Raw genomic sequence first — 17,634 nt, forward strand, 5'->3', positions numbered from 1 at the left:
CGCGTTCGAAGAGCATACTAGAAACACTTCCAAACACATCTCTTCAATGAAACTTCCTGGCAGATTAAAACTGCGTGCCGGACCGAGACTCGAACTCGGGACCTTTGCCTTTCGCGGGCAAGTGCTCTACCAACTGAGCAACCCAAGCGCGACTCACGCCCCGTCCTCACAACTTTACGTCTGCCAGTACCTCGTCTCCTACCTTCCAAACTTTACAGAAGCTCTCCTGCAAACCTTGCAGAACTAGCACTCCTGAAAGAAAGGATATTGCGGAGACATGGCTTAGCCACAGCCTGGGGGATTTTTCTAGAATGAAATCTCTTCAATGTTTCATCGGATTTTCACCGTCGTTTTCATTTCGCGATCAGTCGGACCTTACTTTCCCAAAGGCCCTCGTATCTGTCTAGTATCGAGAATTGTTACTGAATGACAAGAACAATGGAACACTTCAGAACTCGTTAGGGCTGACATTACGCACGGTACAGCCTACCTAAGATTTGGAACAGTATTTACAGAATGAAATTTGGTCATGAGTGGTGTCCGTCACATCTTTATGGAATTACCATCAAGAAAACCACATTTTGTAACTGTGATAGTGTAATGGTCGGAGATGTAAATCATACCTTTATCTCAGAAAGTAAATATGTAGTTGCGAGGGAAAGACTCACGCAGCAACTGAAAATAGTACATGCTTGGTTCCCACAAGACATCAGTTCAGCTTTCAAGAGGTCAATCCGGAAGTTCTTCCCATACTTACAGAGTTTCAGTCATATAAGAATTTTCCTATGTAAATTAGTTTTCATATCAATTTTGTTATTTTAATTATGTGTGAGATGTCACCCGGTAAAGTTTGAAAAGTACTGCTTAATAACTTGTTAACATTCGTCGTGTATTTGCGCTGCGTCATTATATGCTGCCTCATTGAAACATATATTTTTTTTGCACTTAGACGTAAGAGATTTCACGTAATTTGTTTGAAACTTAATGCGAATATCATTTTTAATCTCTAATATCAATGTCAAAATAAGGTGAGTGTAATTTCTTATGTGTCTGAACTGAATAATGAGATGGGATGACAAAAAAAATTAACATTCTTCCGATGTACTTTTCCGACATCACTTTATTAGCTAGTACTTCAGTACAGTATATAATTCCTTTCGTACATATTCAGCTTCATTTGTGTCTTTTTATGTTTATAATTCCACAGATAGAAGATTTTGATCTGAAGATCACGTCTTTTCGTGACGGCAGCCAATTTTCTGAGCCGTATCTGTAGACGTGGGAGCCCTGATGTTGTAACGTGCTTTGAATACGAGCTTATTTTGGTTCACGAAACTGCTTGCAACTGGCAATCATAGTCTTATGCAGACCACTTAAATTAATAGCTGCAGTTACAGAGCGCTTCGAAATTATGACATAGCTGACGTTCCGTGACCATGCTACAGCAATATGAGGCGGCTGTAATTTTCAGACAGAGGAAATCATCCATTCTCAACAGCCGGTTAAGTGTACTCGAAAACAAGGTTTTCTCTGGATGCTCTTCCGAAACTTCATGCATCACTCCGCACACATTATCAAAAAAATTCCTTACTTTGTTCAAGGAGACTCTATAATAACAATCGTCTTTGGTAGAAGCAAGGAAAAGTAATTCTGACGCATATTTTCAGCCACAGAACGATAATATTTTTGCTGAAGCAGGTCAGACCTCATGGCCGGGAATTAAAGTTACAGATTCACATCAGCTGGAGCTATAGTAGCCAGATCTACATTCTCTTATATATAAATTCACTCATTTACCCTGGCCAAGACAGCTCGTGCTCATACGAATCTCGTTCGGTAAAAATGATTAGTGGCCTATGAACCAAAATGGCCTGTATAAACGTGGAAAATATCAGAACATGCAGTGTGACCAGCACATCTGGACTCATGCCAAACAAAGACTCATGCTAGACGAGATACACTACATCTTTCCCATCCGTGAAGCTAACAGAATACGAAATATAGGTATTATGAAAATATGCAACGTAATCAGCCATACTGATAGCGAGAAAGACGCCACTGGCAGTAAGCAAGACTAGTCTCTCAGAATTGAAAGACAGACAGACAGACATACGAGGTAGCTGTCGCCCATTGGTGGACGTTTCTGGCTTGGAGGTCACCCCAATTCCCGTATAATCGCATAATCTCTAGTAAGCTAACCAATAAAAAGTAGAAGAGGGACATTCAAACCGCTGTGGAAGTGGATGTCACAGTCGATATCACTGCAAGCTCAAAATTACACTGAGGCGACAAAACTCCACGTTCTACTGATCATGAGCACGCATACAGGTAGGACACTCATAGAAGGAAACAAAGAGATTGATCTCTCTCGAGCAGTTTGAGAATACTTCAGTATATCTCTGTCACCTCGTTACCTGTATTAGACAATATGGATGATTCATACGTAAAACAGTGCCAACTGATCAAATATAGTACGTGTATTCTGATAATAACAACATAAAAAAGTGATATATATATATTTATAGTGACTGGGCCAAATATCTCACGAAATAAGCGTCGAACGAAAAAACTACAAAGAACGAAACTCTTCTAGCTTGAAGGGGGAAACCAGATGGCGCTATGGTTGGCCCACTAGATGGCGCTGCCATAAGTCAAACTGATATCAACTGCGTTTTTTTTAAATAGGAACCCCCATTTTTATTACATATTCGTGTAGTACGTAAATAAATATGGATGTTTTAGTTGGACCACTTTTTTCGCTTTGTGATAGATGGCGCTATACAAACGTATAAGTAAGTGGTATCACGTAACATTCCGCCAGTGCGGATTGTATTTGCTTCGTGATACATTACCCGTGTTAAAGTGGACCGTTTACCAATTGCGGAAAAGGTCGATATCGTGTTGATGTATGGCTATTGTGATCAAAATGCCCAACGGGCGTGTGCTATGTATGCTGCTCGGTATCTTGGACGACATCATCCAAGTGTGTGGGCCGTTCGACGGATAGTTACGTTATTTAAGGAAACAGGAAGTGCTCAGCCACATATGAAACGTTAACCACGACTTGCAACAAATGATGATGTCCAAGTATGTGTTTTAGCTGCTGTAGCGGCTAATACGCGCATCAGTAGCAGACAAATTGCGCGAGAATGGAAATCTCAAAAACGTCGGTGTTGAGAATGCTACATCAACATCGATTGCACCCGTACCATATTCCTATGCACCAAGAATTGCATGGCGACGACTTTGAACGTCGTGTACAGTTCTGCCACTGGGCTCAAGAGAAATTACGGGACGATGACAGATTTTTTGCACTTGTTCTATTTAGCGACGAAGCGTCATTCACCAACAGCGAAAACGTAAACCGGCATAATATGCACTATTGGTCAACGGAAAATCCACGATGGCTGCGACAAGTGGAACATCAGCGACCTTGGACAGGGTTAATGTATGGTGCGACATTATGGGAGGAAGGATAATCGGCCCCCATTTTATCGATGGCAATCTAAATGGTGCAATGTATGCTGATTTCCTACGTAATGTTCTACCGATGTTACTACAAGATGTTTCACTGCATGACAGAATAACGATGTACTTCCAACGTGATGGATGTCCGGTACATAGCTCGCTTGCGGTTGAAGCGGTATTGAATAGCATATTTCATGACAGGTGGATTGGTCGTCGAAGCACCATACCCTGGCCCGCACGTTCACCGGATCTGACGTCCCAGGATTTCTTTCTGTGGGGAAAGTTGAAGGAATTTTGCTATCGTGATCCACCGACAACGCCTGACAACATGCGTCAGCGCATTGTCAATGTATGTGTGAACATTACGGAAGGCGAACTACTCGCTGTTGAGAGGAATGTCGTTAAGCGTATTGCCAAATGCATTGAGGTTGACGGACATCATTTTGAGCATTTATTGCATTAATGTGGTATTTACAGGTAATCACGCTGTAACAGCATGCATTCTCAGAAATGATAAGTTCACAAAGGTACATGTATCACATTGGAACAACCGAAATAGAATGTTCAAACGTACCTACGTTCTGTATTCTAATTTTAAAAACCTACCTGTTACCACCTGTTCGTCTAAAATTGTGAGCCATATGTTTCTGACTATTACAGCGCCATCTGTCACAATGCGAAAAAAGTGGTCCAACTAAAACATTCATATTTCTTTACGTACTACACGAATACGTAATAAACAACGGGGGTTCCTATTTTACAAAAACGAGACGGTATCCATTTGACCTATGGCAGCGCCATGTAGCGGGCCAACAATGGCGGCATCTGGTTTCCCCCTTCAAGCTAGACAAGTTTCGTTCTTTGTAATTTTTTCGTTCGACGACGCTTATTTCGTGAGATATTTGGCCCGCTCACGATCAATGGACCACCCTATATATATATATATATATATATATATATATATATATATATATAATGGTAACTGTCAGTTGAAAATGGCTCAAAGAACACATATTGATGACGTTATGAGAAGTAGAATACTAGGGCGACTGCAGGCTGGTCAAACAGAGCAGGTCGTAGCACGGGCCCTCCCTGTGCTATGCAACGATTCCAGCAGACAGGAGACATGTCCAGGCGCTACTGTACAGTACGGAACGGCCACAGTGTACAACACCACAAGATGACCGACATTTCACCATCAGTGCCCGCAGACGGCCACGTTGTACGCAGGTAGCCTTGCTCGGGACCTTACCGCAGCCACTGGAATAGTTGTGTCCAGTCACACAGTCTACAGACGACTGAACAGACATGGTTTATTCGTCCTGAGACCTGCAAGGTGCATTCCACTGACCCCTGGCCATATGAGAGCCCGTAAAGCCTGGTGTCAAGAACACAGTACATGGTTATTCGAACAGTGGTCCCAGGTTATGTTCACGGACGAGTCCAGATATAGTCTGAACAGTGATTCTCGCCGGGTTTTCATCTGGCGTGAACCAGGAACCAGATGCCAACCCCTTAATGTCCTTGAAAGGAACCTGTATGGAGGTCGTGGTTTGATGGTGTGGGGTAGGATTATGATTGGTGCACGTACACCCCTGCATGACTTTGACAGAGGAACTGTAACAGTCCAGGTGTATCGTGACGTCATTTTGTGCCAGTATGTCCGCCTTTTCAGGGGTACAGTGGGTCCGACCTTCCGCCTGATGGATGATAACGGGTCGCAGGTTCGAATCCTGCCTCGGGCATGGATGTGTGTGATGTCCTTAGGTTAGTTAGGTTTAAGTGGTTCTACGTTCTAGGGGACTGATGACCTCAGAAGTTAAGTCCCATAGTGATCAGAGCCATTTGAACCATTTTTTGATGATAACGCACGGCCCCACCGAGCTGCCATCGTGGAGGAGTACCTTGAAACAGAAGATATCGGGCGAATGGAGTGGCCCCATCGGGCACATCTGGGATGCTATATATATATATATATATATATATATATATATATATATATATATATATATAGAGAGAGAGAGAGAGAGAGAGAGAGAGAGAGAGAGAGGAGAGAGCACCCTCAAAACTAAATACCATTATTGACATCATCATGATCAAAACGTTTGTGACAAAGTGGCTGGTAGTCATGACATATGTGGTAGTGCTAATGTTATTCGCTGTCATTTGTTGCAATATTTGAGTATCCCTAACCAAAAATACTTGTTTGACCTACTGGGACAGTGCGCAGACGTCTGGACAGAAAAAACGTAAGGTAACATGTGGGAGTGATTAACAGAAGAAAGCTCTAGAACGACCTATGGTTTCTTTATATGTCCATAAACACTGCCGAAGCATAGCCCAACAATATGCTCTTACATTTTTTTCGTTATTTCCTTCTATACTGGGTCAGTCACTGCATCACTCTTCACATTCGCGGATCATGGATAGTTTTCCTGGTTTGGAGATGGGTCGGAGTGGCTCAACCTACATATGATGGATACCATTCGCCATGAATATAAGAAGTCACATTGTTTCTATTAAAATAGGAGAGTAAGACCTGCCATCTTTACTAGATAAACTCATAGGAATAGTTTTGTTTGTGCCATTTGCGCAAAGCAAGCAATTTTACTGTTGATAAGTGGTTCAAATCTGTTGGAAGTCACTTCGGCGTCTGGATGTACCCAGTTGATGCGTGGGGGAGTTCAGCTCTGAAAGTGATTCACAAGTCGCTACAGTGGAGATTTACAGCAAAAAGATGCTGCTAGTCATTTTCGGGGTGACAAATATGGTGATTCACAGATCGGGTCTATCAACACTGGCCTTCGTTACCTTGGGGTAGGTTGCAGGTTCAAATCCAGTCCTAGACGTCGGTCTCAGTTTCTGCTGTGTGTCTGTTCTTAGTATCTGCATTTACAGAGGTAACCAAGTATATATCGTCTGGTGATATACCCATTCAATGCTCGGGTTTTGAAGCAACAGTTTGTGCAAAAAATCGACTCAACGTATCGGCGAATGGTAAGCACCTGTTTCATTCATATTCGCAGGATAAAGTGAACTGCGGTGAAAGGTTTGTCGATTTCTCTCCAGACGTTGAGAATTGTCTCTTTTTGTGACTGACGTCGCTTCTGAAAATTAATCCAGTCATTTTACAATTGGGCTACTTCTAATTGAGGTTTGAGCTTTGGTCAACTGAAAGGTCAATGACATAAAGTGTTTTAGCACCATATAATACTGATAGGTCTTTTGCAGTAATGTTTGTGAAATCTGAAAATAATAGATGGAAGCTGGTTCACCACATCAACAGAACTTCGGGTGGTGAAATGTGGAAGATGTCAAGGATATGAGCAATAATTTCAGTTTCGAATCAAAATTGGAGATTATGAATATCACAATGATGATAGAAAGGTAATGGATGAAGTGTTTCCTGTGCTAAAACAACTTCATTATGCATCCTTATGTCTCCAGAGTATGACCAGTGTTCATGACTAATTTAGTATGTATCGATATTTCCTTTTTCTGCTGTGTATCTTTCTATAATGTCGTTGCAAGTTCTCAAGAAAGTGGTATTTATTTATTTCGAGTCAAAAACATTACAACAATATTTACAATATATACAATATAACAAATCAGGTCAAATCATAAAAGAACAAACTAAACGGTATTAGCCCAAAATTGTGCAACGGCAGCAGCATTGTCTGAAACATCAACAAGCTCTTGTGTGGAACATGATACAGGACATCTAGGACAGTTAATTAAATGTTTGGTTGTCTGTTCTTCTCCGCAGTCACACAAGGTGGAAGATTCCTTCATGAAGCCCCATTTAAACAGATTGTCCTTAGTTCGTCCGACGCCACTCCTGAGCCGATTTAGAGACTTCCACACTGTCCAGACTTGATTTCCACCAGGAGGAAGGGTCTCAGAAGGAGTCATCCAATCATTACTGTCAGATTTTGCTGTCCACTGAGATAGTCTGGCTGCTCCAGTCCGACCGGTGAGGGGTGTAGTAGTTCTCATGAAGCTCCTCCTAGATTTGAGTCTACTAATTGGTGGCTGGTATCCATGTAGCAGGTGATCGGTGTTATGATCTGCTTTATGTCTCTCAAGTTTGGCTGCGACTTCACGCCTTATGTCTGGAGGAGCAATACCTGCTAGTTTATGGAGTTTATCAATAGGTGTAGCTTTGAGGCATCCCGTTACTGTCCTGCAGGTTTCGTTCAGGGCCACATCAACCTGCTTTGCATGAGATGACTTGTACCATACAGGACATGCGTATTCAGCTGCGGAATAGCACAAGGCCAAGGCTGATGTTCTTAGTAGTTTGGGATCTGCACCCCAAACGCTGCCAGTGAGCTTCCGCAGGATGTTGTTACGAGCAGCAACTTTCTGCTTAGTGTTAGTGCAGTGTTTTCTGTAGGTCAACGTTCGATCTAAGGTGACACCCAGATATTTGGGGTAGAAACAATGTTCAAGCTCTTGATCTTCCCAAACCACTGTAAGTTTTCTATAGGCCTCTCGATTGCGTAGGTGGAAAGCACAAACTTGAGTTTTAGCAGGGTTCGGTCTTAAGTTATTGACTCTGTAGTACTCAGATAGGTCCTTGAGAGCAACAGTAAGCTGGTTTTCTACTGTGTCAAAATCTCTGGCTTGTGTGACTAAGGCAAGATCATCTGCATAGATGAAACTCTTTGTAAGAGAAGGTTGAGGCTGGTCATTTGTAAATATGTTGAACAATATGGGGGAAAGGACACTACCCTGAGGCAAGCCATTCCTTTGACTTCTCCATCTACTCTTTCTTCCTTGGAACTCCACATAGAATCGCCGGTTTTCCAAAAGTGTCTGCACAGTTCTGGTGAAATTAATGTCTCTAGTGGTATAAGCTCGACTTATCTGTTGATATAATGAGCAAGCAGGAATACGTCTGCGTTAAACTGGTCATCCACTACGACTAAGTTGATCAACCATGATGTCACTTATTACAGTACGAGGAAACAGTTCAAGGTTGAAAAATAGTCGCATAATAACACGCCACCACAAATACAGGGTGGGCAAAATAAATAAAACTGACCTGAAAAATATTTGTACGTCTGAAGTGGCCCTTCTTAATGAGCAGGAGAGCTTCTCATGAAAGAAAATGTTGTTGTGCGTAAGTTCAAGCGTCCAGACGAACTTTCACGTGCTGAGTTCAGCCGGCGGTTTCTGAGTGTAGTAAGGACTTTGGAATCTTCAGGTTTCATTTCTTCTGATGAGGCTTGGTTCAGCTCGTGTTAAGTGAACTCACAGAACATGCTTCATTATGCATCAGAGAATCCCTGTCAGTACACTGAAGAGGCGTTGCACAATTTCAAGATCGGTATTTGTTGTCCACATTGCAAAACATTTCTTTCACCAATCTGTTAATGCTAAGCGGTACGTCCAGAAAATGTTTAAACAATGTGTGAGTCAGCTCACAGAAGATGAACGACTACATGGATATTTTCAGCAAGACAGAGGGACAGCACACACCGAGTTAACAAGCTTGTCATCAGTGCATGAGGCGTTCGGTGAGGAGAGGACAGTCAACAGAGGCAGTGCTGGACACTTCAATCGCCTCATCTCTCCCCCTGTGATTTTTACCTGTGGAGCAAATTGAAGGCTTAGCTGTACTCAAACAACTCTCACCCATTGGTAGAGCCAGAGCAGAGCACTGAAAACGCTGTTGCTTCTGTCCCTCAGATAAAGCTGCTACCTTTATCTTACAGTTTGATAAATCGAGCATTGTGCTGCATCGACGTCAACGATGGCCATTTCTAGTACCTCCTGTGATGTTCGTTAACAAGGGTCAATCGGGCGTCAGTCTTTAAATATTTTCGGGCGAATTTTATTTTGCTCATTCTCTGGTTCCATAGTAACGCAAGCGGTCTTGTTTCTTTTGTATCAATGCAATATACCAAATCCATCAATAAAAGTCGCTTCACCAAACGTCGTAAGTAGCTACTTGCAACACAGTATTTCATTTACCCTACTTTGTGTTCGTTCGCTTTTCCTGCTAGTCTACAATAACAGGAATCTCACAACTCGAGTAGTTCGGTGAAGCATTATATAAGTAGACGATTAGGGCTGCACTTCACTTGGAACCTGGAGAGAACTCTAGGTCATCGTACCATTCGAGACTAGGCCCTAAACGTATATGCTGATGCGTATATTTCGGTTCCCAACGTCATACAACCTAGAATGAAATATCAGGTGAAGTTAGCAAATGTTTCATTTATAATAGGTCTATTGCAGATGCACCTATAGACGGTAATTTAAAGAATAATTTCACTTAAGAGTGAAACTAGAGATTAGTATATCATCATGCACTCTGTCTTCAGGCCACAAGTGTCCCATCTGGACCATCCGACCGCCGTGTCACCCTCAGGTGAGGATGCGGATAGGAGGGGCGTGTGGTCAGCACACCGCTCTCCCGGTCGTTATGATGGTTTCCTTTGACCGGAGCCGCTACTATTCGGTCGAGTAGCTCCTCAATTGGCATCACGAGGCTGAGTGCACCCCGAAAAATGGCAACAGCGCATGGCAGTCTGGATGGTCACCCATCCAAATGCCGGCCACGCCCGACAGCGCTTAACTTCGGTGATCTCACGGGAACCGGTGTATCCACTGCGGCACGGCCGTTGCCTAGAGATTAGTATAGTTGCTCTAAAACTCCAAGCACACTTTAGTTGGAGGAAACCTCTATTTGTTCTGCTGAGAAATAAGGGCCATGGTTTCCAGCGCCTTCTTGCTTATACCTACAGGGGATAGGCAAAATGATGCGAACAGTGGTAGTAATGGGATGATAGTGTTTGACACTCAGCAACGCAGGTCAGGTACGTGTCGCACTGGACTGTGCGTGTTCAGTACGGACTAGGCATCAGTGAGGTTGTTTACGAGTAGTGCATACTTCGTATCTGCATTCAGAGGCCGAGGTAGACGTGCAATGAAAAACCTAACAGAGTTCCAAAAAGCGCAGATTATGGGCGCCCGATTACCTGGAGCATGAGTAACAAAGGCAGCCAACTTATTGAATGTTTCAAGAGCAACTGTTTCGACAGTCATGAGAGCCTATACAAAACATGGAAAGACATCATCGTGTAAACGTAATAGTGAGCGCAAATCAAAACTAAATGACAGATATCGTCGTACGCTAACACGAATTGTGTCAAAATAACACGAAACCACGGCGTCTTAAGTGACTGGAGAGCTCAATAGCACCTTCGGGACCCCATATCTATTGACACATTGCCGGCCGCGGTGGCCGTGCGGTTCTAGGCGCTCCAGTCCGGAGCCGCGCTGCTGCTACGGTCGCAGGTTCGAATCCTGCCTCGGGCATGGGTGTGTGTGATGTCCTTAGGTTAGTTAGGTTTAAGTAGTTCTAAGTTCTAGGGGACTGATGACCACAGCAGTTGAGTCCCATAGTGCTCAGAGCCATTTTTTTTATTGACACATTCCTCCGAGTACTCCACAATGCAAATTTTCATGGACGAGTTGCTATACCGAAACCATTGGTGATGACAACCAATGCAAAAGAGCGTAAAACATGGTGTCAGGAGCATAAATCCTGGACGACTGATCAGTGGAAACATGTCGTATGATCCGACGAGTTAACGTTTTCTTTATTTCCAACATCGGGCGGGGTTTACGTCTGGAGAATGCCAAAAGCAGCCTCCAATCCTGATTGCTTGATTCCAATGGCTAAGCATGGAGGTGGAAGTGTAGTGGTGTGAGCAGCCATATCGTGGTATTCTTCTGGTCCCATCATTACTCAACGATTATGTGCACATTTTAGGTGATCAGGAGCACCCAATGATTCAAATGTTATTCCCCAACAATGATGCCATATTTCAGGACGATAAAGCACCCATTCACGCAGCTAGGACATTACAATCGTGGCATGCGGGGCATGCAACCTAAGTACAGCGTCCTCCCTGGGCAGGACAATCCTCGTACGTGAACGTTATCGAACCCTTGTGGCAATATTGGACGCAGAGTCCGGAGCAGATTTCCGCCTCCCTCATCACTACAAGAGTTAGATGAGGTTCTGATCGAAGAGTGGCGTAACATTCCATTGGAAACTATACAATCATTATATGCCAGTATTGCAAGAAGAATCGTAGCTGTATTACGGGCAATTGACGGTCCAACCCCTTATTAATAAACTGTCCCGAAGTAAGTACAGGTGTTAACATTTTTTGCCCATTTCCTGTATATAGGGTTCAGGAAACGGATAATTTGTGTTTCCAGGTGTTAAATATTCTGATTTAGTTGCTCGAATGTCAATATTTTGCGATATATGCGCAGTCGATTCCCATAGACAGCAAATTAGTGCTATGGAAGAAGCGAGTTCGTGACACACTGCCTAAATGGCGTTAACTGTCTATTATCTAACGCGTCGCTGAGATAACGAATTTTCTCAGGAATAACAAAGAGGAAGAGAAGAGGTGAGACAGATTTTGCCATGGAACTACTGAAAGGCTCATCACTGATTTACAAATTACTCAACGTACATGGCACGGTACCTCAATTTGAGGATGGTCGTCAAGAGAACTGACATGGTGTGATCCTAAGACACGTTTACTGCTTAGGCAGTACGCACACTGCATATATATTAAACTAGATAAGAAGCTAAAAAAGCAAACAGTCTCCTCGATCAATGAGAAATAAAACGTTTCTCGCATTCATCGTTAGAAACTTAATTGGGCACCCTAGGTATGACTACTGGAGCAATTTACCGAACTACTATCACAAAGTTCAGTTTTTAATGTTTGTTTCACGTAGAGGCAACTGTTTTCTCCAGACGTACGTGTAAGGCTAGTACACATCTTAATCGCTGTTCACATGTAGCACCATTTGAGGAATCTAGGGCAGTATGTTCAATATTCTAGTTTAGTTCAGGTAGTATACCCAACTGGTCAAGCCATATCGTTGTGCAGCGCCTGCATAAAATGCAGGTGTTAGGGCCACTGACGTTCTTTACCTGTCTGCTCCCGCTCGATAAACACGCACTGGATGGCAAATATAAAACTGGTGCTTTCTGTCTAAAGGACTTGGGAGAAGTCAACGAACTTTCGCTAGGGTTTTCGACAAGCTTTCTCATGCCCCCTCGGAGCGATTTATTCCAGCATTCAACTGCGACATTTACAGACACAACTAAAGGGGATTTGAATATGCCATGTAATTGATTTTTATACTTTCAAGACACTTTTAAAAATCTGCAAATGTGCATTTTTCAATTATACTAATGCTCAGTTCTTTTCAGCATTTGTCAAGACAGAGTACCGTCACTGCTCTGTAGTCATTCAGCAGTTCAGTCCAGAAAGTCTAGTATGTGTGTGTGTGTGTGTGTGTGTGTGTGTGTGTGTGTGTGTGTGGACTCTATGGATGTTTGTATCGAGATCTTTGGTGGTGTTTGTGTTTGCTGATGTCGCTGAATTCTGTTTACGTCATTCGCAGAGGGTTGACATGAAGATGGTCCTTAAGGTTCTCGAGCATCTTGCCGCAAGCTGCTGCTCTTTGTGAAGTGTTTTTCAGTTGTGAACAGGCTGTAGCTGCCGACTTGGATTTCCTTTTGAGTCGCAGAAATATTAAGCAACGAAACGCAGAAAAATCTTGGCAGGTGACTTAAGAAGACATTAGATATTCGGCCGTAAACAGCATATTTTTATCGTTTCGGCGTGTTCGTTATGTTTTTATATTGTAGTTTTGGCAGATGATGGTGCAAGGACGTGTAACCATCCGCAAGATCATATTCCATTCCTTATGATCATATTTTAACACAGAATTCGAAGGACTGCTAGCATTAATAAATATGTCACCTAGGTCATCAATTTGTTATTTTAACTGTTCTGAGATCTAGTTACAGAAATTCCTTTGGCTGCCCTGCGAAGTCTAGAGTAGTCGTGCAACCAACATTCATCTCAGTGTCATTTGGCATTTCTCGAAACTCTATTTCATTCTTGCTTGGTGCTCTGAACCTGTAGCTTCCACAAGTCTGCATGTCCATACGTATAAACCCGTGCTTCATTCGCGACGTGTGGTTTGCGGATAAGGCAACTGAAGTACTCCAGCACTAATGATGGTGACAAAATTTCTGACACCTTCCCCCTTGAGTTTCATATTCTAGTGAGACGTCATTATGCATTTCTTTGCGTCATGCAGTTCGTTTCATATTAACACCAGGCTTAATAGTAAAACTCATACAGAAATAACAGAGCCAGATACTAGACCTTGGGAAGATGTTTTTTAAAATATTGGTAATAATTTTTCTTTGAATGACTTTTTTTCTAGATTACCTGAATTTTGCCAGCCTTAAGAGGTCACTAGGATATCTTCGACTTTGAGTCTATTCATAATGTGACGATCAGAGGGGTTGAACGTAGAACCTAAGATGAGAACATAATGTCGGAGTGGCCTTAAACTCCTACTGACGGCGTAGTAATGTGAGTAGTACTTTGAATGGTTTGTAGAATGTTCAGACCATTGACAGCGAAAATTACGAATACTCTTATTACTAGGTCGATAGTTGTGTACTATAGTCATTTACACTAGTGTCTCTTCCACTCATGTGACATATTATCGTCGCTAACTTACATAAGGTTAGTTTCTTTGTTTGTTACTTTTTTCTACCTATACACACCGCAAGCCACTTTACATGCAAATAGTGTTGATGTGTGGAAAGGGAGTGTGTGTGGTGTGTGTATGTGTGTGTGTGAGCGTGTGTGTGTGTGTGTGTGTGTGTGTGTGTGTGTGTGTGTGTGTGTGTGTGTGTGTGTGTGAGTGAGTGAGTGAGTGAGAGAGAGAGAGAGAGAGAGAGAGAGAGAGAGAGGAAAGGGGTGGAAGAGAATGTGGCATTGTAAAACGTCCAATTTACCTAAAAATTACTGTTATTTTGAAATCAGGTGGTAATATCTTTAGATATTAAAGCACCAGTACAGTACAAGAATTTTGAACACACACACATACACGCAAACACACACGCGCACACACAGTTTGTGGACGGTAACAAGAAGGTATGAACGAGTCAGTGTTACAGTAAAAAACTGTCACTAAAATGCAGCATACTTTGTTAAAATGTAATGTGCTTGACCACAGCTGTCGTATGTGATTCATCCAGTCAAACCTTATCTCAGAACTGGTTTGTGAGTAAATTTCCTAATTAGCAATAATTAAGAGCGTAAAATTTCACATATGCATTACCTAATTTGAAAATAAAGAGAAATATTTGTCTAATGAAATAAACACGCAACGCAGAGCCAGGAATTTTTACTGTGAGAAGTTGAAGTAAAGCGTGTTGTAGGTAGTTGGAGGAAGAACGTTTGTTCAGTTGGTTAAGGATGGAGGCAAAATTACCCTTGACCCCAGTATTCACCTGAGACAATTTAGGAAAATCGCGGAGAAGCTTCGTCCGGATGGTAGGACAGAGATTTGAGTGTTAGTCGCCTACTGAGGCGGTGCAATGGGTTAGAACACTGGACTTCCATTCGGGAGGAGCTTTGCTTAAATACACGTCCAGCTAACCAAATACGGGTTTCCCTATAAAACTCAAGTAGAATGCTGCGAACATTCCATTGATAATGGTGACAGCACATTATCTGAAAGAATCTTGTCGATTCCTTATCTTTCTTTCTCCGTTTTGAGTAGCAATCCTCTCGAACGGGAATTCCAATGTCTTACCCGCTGCACCATCTCGATGACGTTCAGCAGCTATCTACTTCCTGCCGACATGGGCGAACTTTAGTTCTCAGTTATTGTGTTGTAGCCTATGCCACCCTCTAGAGCTGCATTTGTGCCGGCTGAGCTACAAGTCTTGTTCGACCACTGTAGGCAATTACAACGCTACCAAGGCCACAACAGTAACGAAGATGATCTGAAAGTCCAAGTATAACAATATCGAATGTCGGGATTCCTTATCTCAATACTGTCGTTAGGAACACAAACGCATCAGCGAGGCTAAGGGAGACTGTGTGCAACACTGCTGGTGCGAGCGTCTGGGCCAGCCAGTTGTCAAGACGCTGCAGTCAGCAAACGCAACCGTGCTCCACGGACTCGGGCGCCTGGATCGGTGCTCTGGAACTTACACAAGCATCGAAAGTGACCTAGTTCTGCTGCCTGTTCTCGGCTACACGCTGTCACTTTTCGTACAAAACCGCCCGCCACGGAACGATTACTTTTCAATTCGGACACAAAAAAGGACCAGCGCAGACCGTTTTACGTGCTACTTTCACGTACGTCCCTGATCTGTACACTTTGTGTTCCGAAGCAAAAATGTTACTCGTGCAATTCACGAAATATCGCTTGTCATACGTATCCTACGTTAAACAAAAGTCACAAATAAAATATTTATGGAATAAACATTCCTTTAAGAACTTTTAAATGTGCAGTGGAAACAAAACCGGATTGCTGTTCTCTTCCTGACCAGGAAAAATATTAGCCTGCGATCATTTTTTGGTGCAGATTGGATAGTGATCGCTTCTCGTTGCTGAGAAGGATTTCTCCTAAAACTTCTTCGCGCCAAGGTTGTGAAAGTCTAACAATCCGACTGTGAAAGTTCGAGAACTGCTCGCGCTTGCTGCCGCTTGCTCCGAGGTACAGATCTATCGACTCGCGCGTCATCAAATTCAAGCGACAACCTGGAACATCATTTACAATTCAGGTAATTCGACAAGATTACCAAATAAGTAATACCATTAGCCTGACGTCGGATTAAGCTGTCCTGTGATTCTCTAGAAACTACAGATTATCTCCGGTCCGAGGGAGATTCATTTACGAAGCAAGAAAGTACCCAAATATCGTCCAGAGGATGGTGCTGTTGTTCTTAAAATCTGGTGGAGACAATGCAGACATACACATTTAGCAGTTTCATTTTTGTGTCTTAGAGAGGAAAAATACGTAGTGGCGGGTGACCCGTCATACTTTCGTGCGCCGGGGTGCAGCGACTAATGCGATTTGAGGAACGGACAAATATTTGTGGAGCGAGAGAGCGGCTTACCAGAGCCAAGGACGAGCGCGACAGCGGCGGCGAAGACTGCGGCGGCGTTCATGGCTGAGGCAGCGGGCAGACTGAGCCTCCCGCGGCCGCCGCGACACACATTTCTACGCGGCCGGCCGCCGCTGCTGCCCTCTGGCGGCCTGTCACCAAGCCCGCACCCTTCACTGCCACCGCAGTCTCTAGGCCAGAAGGTAACCGCACCAGTTACATGTCTCCGATCTCATTCCCCTGTTCTCCATGCGTACCGCCCGAGAAACTTACTGCTCGCCTACTGCAGTTCAACGGCACGAGTAATTATTTCGTGCCCGCTGCGTACACTCCATTTAAAAAGAAACGTAATAGAATGTTAGTAAACGGACAAAAAGATCCGTCGTCGTTTTACTAGTTCATTGGTGATGAATTACTGGAATCTGTCACAGTCATTATGTCTCGACGAGTGTTTTCGTGGAACGATTTAAAGTGGAACGACCGCGTAAATAGAGCCATGCGATTCCCGGCGGGGTCAGGGATTTTCTCTGCCTCGTGATGACTGGGTGTTGTGTGCTGTCCTTAGGTTAGTTAGGTTTAAGTAGTTCTAAGTTCTAGGGGACTGATGACCATAGATGTTAAGTCCCATAGTGCTCAGAGCCATTTGTAAATAGAGCCATGGAAGAATCATAAGAAGGCTGTTTAAACATTTTTCTGTCAACCAGTTCTTGTGTATTGTTTGTTGGTTTGGGGTCCTTTTTCGGCTGGCTTGTCGAAAGAGAAAGAAAAGACCCAAGAAGAGATCCAAGATTCGTCACGGGGTTGTTTAGTCACTGCGAGAGCCTTGTATTGTATTGTATGTTAACTGGGGGCCTATAAACGACGGAGAGGCTCCGTCCCCGCCGCAGCAGCAGTGGTATGCAACCCCACGACGTCTACCGCAGTCCACTTCACCCCTACGCCGCCCCACACCGGTTATTGTGCGGTTCGGCCCCCAGTGGACCCCCCCAGGGAACGTCTCACACCAGACGAGTGTAACCCCTATGTTTGCGTGGTAGAGTAATGGTGGTTCAAAATGGTTCAAATGGCTCTGAGCACTATGGGACTTAACATCTATGGTCATCAGTCCCCTAGAACTTAGAACTACTTAAACCTACCTAACCTAAGGACAGCACACAACACCCAGTCATCACGAGGCAGAGAAAATCCCTGAC

General features: G+C 43.5%; 1 protein-coding gene and 1 pseudogene across 1 annotated transcript in view; both read right to left on the reverse strand.

Moving 5' to 3' along the window:
* LOC126183823 (protein obstructor-E) overlaps positions 1-16,555 on the reverse strand; it is a 49,250-nt gene extending 32,695 nt beyond the window's left edge. The window contains exon 1 of the mRNA XM_049926076.1: positions 16,454-16,555. Within this exon, the coding sequence (XP_049782033.1) occupies positions 16,454-16,505 (52 nt within the window). The 5' untranslated portion in view covers positions 16,506-16,555. The remainder of the gene's footprint in view (positions 1-16,453) is intronic.
* On the reverse strand, positions 9,988-10,105 carry LOC126185664 (5S ribosomal RNA; annotated as a pseudogene).
* Positions 16,556-17,634: the final 1,079 nt, after the last annotated feature.

This window comes from Schistocerca cancellata, chromosome 4, assembly GCF_023864275.1.
Source record: "Schistocerca cancellata isolate TAMUIC-IGC-003103 chromosome 4, iqSchCanc2.1, whole genome shotgun sequence".
NCBI classification, from domain to species: Eukaryota; Metazoa; Arthropoda; class Insecta; order Orthoptera; family Acrididae; genus Schistocerca; species Schistocerca cancellata.